The sequence below is a fragment of the Entelurus aequoreus genome, linkage group LG11 (genome assembly GCF_033978785.1).
Source record: "Entelurus aequoreus isolate RoL-2023_Sb linkage group LG11, RoL_Eaeq_v1.1, whole genome shotgun sequence".
NCBI lineage: Eukaryota > Metazoa > Chordata > Actinopteri > Syngnathiformes > Syngnathidae > Entelurus > Entelurus aequoreus.
In genome coordinates, this window is record NC_084741.1 from 7609176 (window position 1) to 7619499 (window position 10324).

A 10324-nucleotide genomic window follows, 5' to 3' on the forward strand; every position below is an offset into this window, starting at 1 on the left:
AGAAACAGGAGGATGTTGTAGTTTTGGTATATTTCTATAAGGCAGTGGTTCTCAAACTTCTTTCACCAAGTACCACCTCAGAAAAACTATTTCCTCAACAAGTACCACCATAATCACCATCATTAAAATACAATAGCGTATTTATTGAAAACATATGTATTCAACAAGTATAATTAATATGTTGGCCACTGTAACGTTACACACAGTTTGAACAGTAACACTGGGTTTGAATATTTAATTAAGTGATTCTTTGGTAGACCACTAGATGGAGCCCATGTATTAATAGTGGTACCCCAGTTTGAGAATCACTGCTATAAGGTATTAGCCGTGTTGCAACAAGCTAGTGAGGAATGTAGCATGCGCTGGTGGGTAGTAGTCCATTGTCAGAAAATGATCAGATTAATATAGAATAATTATTCAATTCTTAGTGGTCCTGAACCGAGATCGGTGTATCGGACGGTTTGATACAGGTACAGTACTGTATTTTTTGGACTATAAAGCAGACTTAAAATCCTTTCATTTTCTCATAAATCGACAGTGCGCCTTATAACCCGGTGCGTCTAATGTACGGCATGATTCTGGTTGTGCTTACCGACCTCGAAGCTATTTTATTTGGTACATGGTGTAATGATAAGTGTGACCAGTAGATGGCAGTCACACATAAGAGATACGTGTAGACTGCAATATGATGGCAGTAAACAACACCAAAACTTTAAATGTTCCATTGAGAGTATAGAACATTACACACAGCGCTCAAAACTCTGTCAAAATGTTTTAGTACGAATTTGGTAAGCTATGAAGCCGCACCGCTTGATGGATTGTCGGCGCATTAAACATACGAGCATTATTATGGTGTGTGTGTATAAGAACAGCAAAAAGGCACTTATTAACAGACATATTACCTGGCATTGTTTCGCAATATTATGCAAAACCAACTTTCCTTACCTTCTTGAACTTGCTGATGTGTATTTGGGATCTGAAAATGACGCAGTCTTCTTTTTCTCGACCTTCTTATGTGGCATTCACCTTCCACTGTTGCCATTTCTAATATAAAGTAGTGTAAAGTTCTAACTTTAATCTGTCGGTAAACTCGCCCTGAAAGCGCTAAAACATACCGGTGTAGTGAGTTTACATTATTCACCCAAGGAACTTTAGTTATTAGAGGGTTACGGTCGGACGGTTTTTCCACGGGACACATTTCCGGCGTTGTTGCACTAGTGAGCCACGGATGAGGAGATGCCGCTCCGTTATTGATTGAAGTAAAGTCTGAATGTCATTATAACAAATAGCGCCATCTTTTGACACTTCTTCCACTCCTGTGTTGCGGTGTTGCATTTATAAACTCTTCAATGAAAAAGTAGCACAGATGTCCATGTCTATAAACACAATAACCCACAGTTAGGGTTAGGGTTAGGGTTGGGGTTAGGGTTAGGGTTACCCCTAACCCCTAACCCTAACCCTAACCCTAACCCTAACCCTAACCCTAACCCTAACCCTAACCCTAACCCTAACCCTAACCCTTCATGGCCAACGTGTTTGACAATCTTAACAACAAGCACGGCGTCCTATGTTCGGGCATGTGGTTCATAAAAGGTATATCCATACTGCGGTAAAACAGTATGACGTACGACGAATGTTTTTTTTAATTGTGGCTCAAGAGCATGTAAAAAAAGAGTCTACTTTGAGCTTTTGTGGTGATATAAAAGGGCCTGCTAATGGAGGGAAAAGCCCCAAGTCTTTCAATCCTTAATGGAGTCCGACTTCAAAGATTTGTTGTTTTGTTTTGCACCGAAAATGGACAGTTTTCAGTGAAATGTAACACCTGCTCTAATGGGTGCCGCTAACCCTTATTGCAAATCTCTCCCAATATTCTTCTTCCATTTAGTAATGTGTGGAGCGGCATATTTTTTTTCCTTCCTTAATCCATTCTAAATGCTTTTTTTCCTTTCTCCCTTTTTTTCCCCTGCAGGTGGGATTTTCGAGCAAACAGATGGGCCCGTTTCGCTGGTCAGCCCCGAGGAGCTAGCTTTTAAATTTGCCGTCAATAACATCAACAGGAACAGGACGTTATTGCCCAACACCACGCTGACATATGACATACAGAGGATTAACATCTACGACAGCTTCGAGGCGTCCAGAAAGGGTGAGTTGCTTCTCGTCCCGTTTGTTTCGGAGGTTTATTAGGAATTATACGACTGATATCATGGATTTCTGCTTACCTCTAGCAGTTGCATCATATTCTGTCGACAGAGCTCACGTATACATTAAATGGGCCATACATTAAATTACCTATATATCATCGGCGGTCACTCGAACGAGTATGACGATCCTCCTGGTAGGGGTGTAACCCTTTATGGAGGATGCCTGTGCGGGACTTAGTTTAACGTGGGGAGACCGGTGCACAGACAGTCACCACACCATCCTTGACAGAATCGGGTCAGGGTCCAGTCGCATGGAGTCCAAGACGACTGGGGACTTCTTCGGCCATCGCAGCCGTTGTGGTAGTTCTTAAATCTACCGTCTTCCGCCTGCTCCGCCGTTGAGGTCTTCACCGTATCCCTGGCTAGGGGCCAGTCAGGTACTAGGCCTTTGCCAAGGGCCACCTGGGGTAACAGTAGTAAAGGGGTTAACCTCCTAGTGCCCCAAGACCCCATAGAGGAGCCTCCACTGCCGGATGCACTTTAACGTCATGCCCAGGACACACCTATATATATACCGTATATCAAACTATATAAATACCTTATCCAAGTCCCAATAATACTTGGCCATGAGTCAAAAATTTCAGCCACCTGTTCTGCTTTCTGTGTAAATAACTTGTGCAAATACTGTACCTTTGTCATTTCTTGCTGATCTGACCACGAGTCCATACATAATGCCATACTTGCCAACCCTCCCGTTTTTAGCGGGAGACTCCCGGTATTCAGCGCCTCTCTCGATAACCTCCCGGCAGAAATGTTCTCCCGACAAACTCCCGGTATTCAGCCGGAGCTGGAGGCCACGCCCACTCCAGCTCAATGCGGACCTAAGTGAGTGGGAACAGCCTGTTCTCACGTCCGCTTTCCCACAATATAAACAGCTTGCCTGCCCAATGACGTCATAACATCTACGGCTTTTAGAGAGTACAATGCACAACTGCGCACACAACAAGGAGACGAAGCAGAAGAACGAGGAAGATACAGACATGGCGACGCCGTCGACGAGCGAGATGAAGAAATACGCTTGCAAGTTCCAAAACGAATAGAAACAAGAATTTCAGTTCATCCAGGACAGTTCAAAGGGGGAGGGGTATGTATGTTGCGTGTACAATTTGTAAAACAGACTTCTCCATTGAACACGGTGGCCGAAATGATATACTCAGACATGAACGGAGAAGTTAAACAGGACAATGCTGCCATCTACTGGATAGCCTCCGGAACACTGAAATTCAAGTATTTATTTTATTTATATGTATAATAAAATATATATATATATAGCTGAAAATTCACTGAAAGTCAAGTATTTCATACATATATATATATATATATATATATATATATATATATATATATATATATATATATATATATATATATATATATATATATATATATATATATATATATATATATATATATATATATATATATACTACCGTTCAAAAGTTTGGGGTCACATTGAAATGTCCTTATTTTTTAAGGAAAAGCACTGTACTTTTCAATGAAGATAACTTTAAACTAGTCTTAACTTGAAAGAAATACACTCTATACATTGCTAATGTGGTAAATGACTATTCTAGCTGCAAATGTCTGCTTTTTGGTGCAATATCTACATGGGTGTATAGGGGCCCATTTCCAGCAACTATCACTCCAGTGTTCTAATGGTACAATGTGTTTGCTCATTGGCTCAGAAGGCTAATTGATGATTAGAAAACCCTTGTGCAATCATGTTCACACATCTGAAAACACTTTAGCTCGTTACAGAAGCTACAAAACGGACCTTCCTTTGAGCAGATTGAGTTTCTGGAGCATCACATTTGTGGGGTCAATTAAACGCTCAAAATGGCCAGAAAAAGAGAACTTTCATCTGAAACTCGACAGTCTATTCTTGTTCTTAGAAATGAAGGCTATTCCACAAAATTGTTTGGGTGACCCTAAACTTTTGAACGGTAGTGTATATACCCTTTATAAACCTATATAAATACCCTATCAAAGTACCAATAATACTTGGCCATGAGTCAAAATTGTCAGCCACCAGTTCTGTTTTCTGTGTAAATAACTTGTGCACATACCTTTGTCATTTCTTGCTGATCTGACCACGAGTCCATACTGTCTGGTACAGTTCCCTTAGACATGGGCAATTATTATTATTTAGACTCGGGGGGCCACATTGGTCGGTAAAAAAAGAACATCATGTCATGGCTGTCTTGAGTTTCCAATCTTTTCTACAACTCTGATTTTTTTTGTTTTGATTGATTGATTGAGACTTTTATTAGTAGGTTGCACAGTGAAGTACATATTCCGTACAATTGACCACTAAATGGTAACACCCGAATATGTTTTCAACTTGTTTAAGTCGGGGTCCACTTAAATTGATTCATGATACAGATATATACTATCATATATACTATCATCATAATACAGTCATCACACAAGATAATCACATTGAATTATTTACATTATTTACAATCAGGGGTGTGGAGGGGGGGGTTAGGATATGGACATCAAGTAGTGGACATAGAGAGAGAGAGAGAGAGAGAGAGAGAGAGAGAGAGAGAGAGAGAGAGAGAGAGAGAGAGAGAGAGAGAGAGAGAGAGAGAGAGAGAGAGAGAGAGATCAGAAGGCATAAGAAAAAGAATCTGCATTTGATTGTTTACATTTGATTATTAGCAATCCGGGGAGGGTGTTAGTTTAGGGTTGTAGCTGCCTGGAGGTGAACTTTTATTGCGGTTTTGAAGGAGGATAGAGATGCCCTTTCTTTTATACCTGTTGGGAGCGCATTCCACATTGATGTGGCATAGAAAGAGAATGAGTTAAGACCTTTGTTAGTTTGGAATCTGGGTTTAACGTGGTTTGTGGAGCTCCCCCTGGTGTTGTGGTTATGGCGGTCATTTACGTTAAGGAAGTAGTTTGACATGTACTTCGGTATCAGGGAGGTGTAGCGGATTTTATAGACTAGGCTCAGTGCAAGTTGTTTAACTCTGTCCTACACCTTGAGCCAGCCCACTTTAGAGAAGTGGGTAGGAGTGAGGTGGGATCTGGGGTGGAGGTCTAGAAGTAACCTGACTAGCTTGTTCTGGGATGTTTGGAGTTTAGATTTGAGGGTTTTGGAGGTGCTAGGGTACCAGGAGGTGCATGCGTAATCGAAAAAGGGTTGAACGAGAGTTCCCGCCAGAATCCTCATGGTGCTTTTGTTGACCAGAGAGGAGATTCTGTAGAGAAATCTCGTTCGGTGGTTAACCTTTTTGATTACCTTGGTTGCCATTTTGTCACAGGAAAGGTTAGCCTCTAGAATGGAACCTAGGTAGGTGACCTCATCTTTCCTGGTGATAACAATGTCACCCACTTTTATAGTGAAGACATTGACTTTCTTAAGGTTGATGTGGGACCCAAACAGGAAGGATTCTGTTTTACCCAAGTGGATGGATAGCTTGTTGTCAGCGAGCCAGGTGCAAGTTCTACAGAGCTCAGCACTGAGGATTTTCTCCACCTGTGACTTGTCCTTGTCGGATACCAGCAAGCTCTGACACTGATCGTACAGGGAGCGGACCGCCATAATCAGACAGTCCGATACCCCATACTCTCTGAGCACTCCCCACAGGACTTCCCCGAGGGACACGGTCGAATGCCTTCTCCATGTGTATCTTATGTGTGACTGCCATCTACTGGTCACACTTATCATTACACCATGCACCAAATACAATAGCTTTGAAGTCGGTAAGCACAACCAAAAATATTTCGTACATTAGGCGCACCAGGTTATAAGGCGCACTGTCGATTTTTGAGAAAATGAAATGATTTTAAGTGCGCCTTATAGTCCGAAAAATACGGTACACTGTTTTTAAAAATGTATATATATTTTTGCAGAAATTCTGGCAGTGCTCCATTAAAACCTCTTAAGGCCCAAGCTGTTTGTTTACATGCTTTTTTAAATGTATCTTTGCTATTTGGGCTTATTTGACCCTATTTAGAATAAAAAATAAGAATCATCGTTTGATATGATGTACTTAGTCCATAAGTACACAAACGTGTACTTCATGTTTAGTGACATGCTCATTCTTATTTTTACACTTTTTTTTTTCCAAATTCCATGGTATGTTATACTCTTCTGACACCACCAGATGGCAGTATAAGTGTCCACATAAGTGGCCATAAGACCCCAATTCAGTTTTGTACACAATTTTGGAGATAAGAGCTAAAAGGTGCTGTCCACGCACTTTAGAGGTTTTAATAAAGACAAATAATGATGATTATTGTCCCTGTGAAATAGACAATCTACATTTGTGGACAAGACGATTACTCCTCTACATAATAGTCAATAGTCAGTCTGTCAAGTAAACCATCTATGTAAATTGACTTGACAAAAAGAGAGGCCCCGCCCCCAATCCTCGCTGAACTGAGGTCTCATCACTAACTCTGAAGTACGGCAGGATTTGGTGGGGACTTGGGTCTTGAAATTCAAAGAACCGCCATCTTTGCTCTTCCCCAGCATGCGACCAGCTGTCTCTGGGCGTGGTGGCCATCTTCGGCCCGTCACATAGTTCCTCCTCCAACGCCGTGCAGTCCATCTGCAATGCGCTGGAAGTGCCGCACGTGCAAGTGCGGTGGAAGCACCACCCCATGGACAACAGGGACTCCTTTTACGCCAACTTGTACCCGGACTACTCGTCGCTGAGCTACGCCATCCTGGACCTGGTGCAGTATCTCAAATGGAAGACCGCCACGGTGGTTTACGACGACAGCACAGGTGAGCAAAGAATGACCATACAGTTAAGTATAATCTGTACAAGTATATAAAAATAAAAAAAAGTTTTAAATAAGTAATTTAAATCATATATTTTCATAGCTGGATCATACAAAACATGTTTAAGACCTTCTTAATACGTCTTTCAACACTAAGTAACTTCCTTTAGTCACCCTTAAAATATTTTGTTCTGAAATGGAAATGTTATGTGAGGCTGAGCCAATCAGTGGCCACGATACTGATCAGGTGCGCCCTGATTGGTTTGTTCTCCTCAAGTGGCCGATACTACTGTAATATTGATGTTTTTAATTTATTTTGCCATTTTTATGCTTAGAAATGCTCAATTTAGGACCAATTGTAGAATATACTTTAAGAAATTGTTGTAAATATCCAAAAACAAATATTTGAAGTGCGATGTGGCGAGAGTCGACTGTACCTAAAAAAGAAAAAAAAAATCTGAACGTAAAAATGTGCTTCAGTAAGGAAAAATATAGCATCTCTCTAAAATAGATACATTTTAAATGTATTGTTTTATATTTGTATTTAAATAAATTCAACATAGTTATAATAGTATTATAAATAATAATGGGTTTAATGATTTTTTTTTTTTTTAAAGTTTAAACTGTTTGAGATAATTGTGGATGACTGTGGAGTTGCACAATAATAATACGTATCTATGTATGCATATATATATATATATATATATATATATATATATATATATATACAGTATATATATATATATATATATATATATATATATATATATATATATATATATATATATATATATATATATATATATATATATATATATATATATATACACACACTACCGTTCAAAAGTTTGGGGTCGCCAAAACAATTTTGTGGAATAGCCTTCATTTCTAAGAACAAGAATAGACTGTCGAGTTTCAGATGAAAGTTCTCTTTTTCTGGCCATTTTGAGCGTTTAATTGACTCCACAAATGTGATGCTCCAGAAACTATATCTGATCAAATGAAGGTCAGTTTTGTAGCTTCTGTAACGAGCTAAAGTGTTTTCAGATGTGTGAACATGATTGCACAAGGGTTTTCTAATCATCAATTAGCCTTCTGAGCCAATGAGCAAACACATTGTACCAATAGAACACTGGAGTGATAGTTGCTGGAAATGGGCCTCTATACACCTATGTAGATATTGCACCAAAAAGCAGACATTTGCAGCTAGAATAGTCATTTACCACATTAGCAATGTATAGAGTGTATTTATTTCAAGTTAAGACTAGTTTAAAGTTATCTTCATCGAAAATAAGGACATTTCAATGTGACCCCAAACTTTTGAACAGTAGTGTATATATATATATATATATATATATATATATATATATATATATATATATATATATATATATATATATATATATATATATATATATATATATATATATATATATATATATATAGTATAGTATATATATATATATATATATATATATATATATATATATATATATATATATATATATATATATTCGTTTTTTATTTAATTTTTTAGGACATGGCCAATGTGTGGATTATATGAAAAAAACTAAATTCTTAAATATTACTCTCCCATAAATTAACTAAATTAAATAAACATATGAAAATAGATCCTGGTTGTATTTTGACAAACAGGACATGAATGAAGTTCTGCACACTAAAACCGGTACTAATAATGTGTACTTTTGTGGTTGCAGTTTTCAAGCAAAACTTCCGAGGGTTGTTTTGTTTTAATGTCATGTTGTAAAGCATAACAAACTACAGCCACAATATTATTGTTCAATTATTATTAATATTATTGTCTTGGATCGCACTGGAATGTACAGGTGTGTCCGGTGAGTGCTTACTACACACCGTATCGTAATGTGGTGCGGCTCTGTGTTCCAGGCCTTATCAGACTGCAGGAACTGATAATGGCGCCGTCTCGGTACAACATCAGGCTGAAGATCCGACAGCTGCCCATCGACACGCAGGACACCAGACCCCTCCTCAAGGAGATGAAACGCAGCCGGGAATTCCGCATCATCTTCGACTGCAGCCACCAGATGGCCGCGCAGATCCTCAAGCAGGTGAGTAAGGAGCGTCCACGTAGGACCTTGAGATATGGCACATATTGGTTTCACCCCGCTGCGTCCGCCGCCATCGCCGCATCCTCCCCGTATCCTCAGAGATCCTGATTGACAGCCGGGAAATTGGCGTCACAAACAACAAATGCCCGTAAAGCACAAAGGTTGGAATCTAGCAATAAAGCCTCAGGACTCATAACTTCATATTAGGAGTCATTGCTAGTGTAGTACTTCTGGGCAATATCCTGCTGGGATAGGCTCAAACTCATGCCATGGTGCTTTGGGTCCTATACCCTGTATAATAATATTTTTCAAACCTTCTTAATAGGTCTGACGTCCCATAATAATGTGTTTTGTTCCAAATCAAACCTTGATGCTGTTTTTTAGACATTTTAAAAGTTAATTAGGCAACACACAGTTTTTTTTGTGTGTAGCTTTAATGCTAATTAGCTATCCCCATCAAAAAGCATATTGGGATCTGCATAAATCCTGAAAAATTCCGCGCGTCCCCCTTTGTAGTCCGTTCCGACGCCGTTGTCGATAAACTTCTTTTTTCTCTATCTTCTTGTTATGGGACATTCATCCTCCGCTGTTGCCATATCTAATATAAAGTAGCGTAAAGTTCTTACTTATATCCGTCAGTAAACTCGCCATGAAAGCACTAAAACATACCGGTGTAGTGAGTGTACATTATTCACCCGAGGAACTTTAGTTATTAGTTGGAAGTCCGATAATATCGGACTGCCGATAATATCGGACTGCCGATATTATCGGCCGATAAATGCTTTAAAATGTAATATCGGAAATTATCGGTATCGGTTTCAAAAAGTAAAATGTCTAACTTTTTAAAACGCCGCTGTACGGAGTGGTACACGGACGTAGGGAGAAGTACAGAGCAGTTGTGTCTCCCAGCCATACTTGCCAACCCTCCTAATTTTCCCGGGAGAATCCCGAATTTCAGTGCCCCTCCCGAAAATCTCCCGGTGCAACCATTCCCCCGAATTTCTCCCAGACAACAATATTGGAGGTGTGCCTTAAAGGCACTGCCTTTGCGTGCCGGCCCAGTCACATAATATCTACGGCTTTTCACACACACAAGTGAATGCAAGGCCTACTTGGTCAACAGCCGTACAGGTCACACTGAGAGTGGAGGTATAAACAACTTTAACACTGTTACAAATATGCGCCACACTGTGAACCCACACCAAACAAGAATGGCAAACACATTTCGGGAGAACATCCGCACCGTAACACAACATAAACACAACAGAACAAATACCCAGAACCCCTAGCAGCACT

The 10324-nt window shown here is 39.6% G+C and overlaps 1 protein-coding gene across 1 annotated transcript in view; it reads left to right on the top strand.

Annotated features, from left to right (window-relative positions):
• Positions 1 to 10324, top strand: part of grik3 (glutamate ionotropic receptor kainate type subunit 3) — a 283714-nt gene that overhangs the window by 168207 nt on the left and 105183 nt on the right. The window contains exons 2-4 of the mRNA XM_062064042.1: positions 1970 to 2143; positions 6685 to 6942; positions 8847 to 9028. Of these exons, the coding sequence (XP_061920026.1) occupies positions 1970 to 2143; positions 6685 to 6942; positions 8847 to 9028 (614 nt within the window). The remainder of the gene's footprint in view (positions 1 to 1969; positions 2144 to 6684; positions 6943 to 8846; positions 9029 to 10324) is intronic.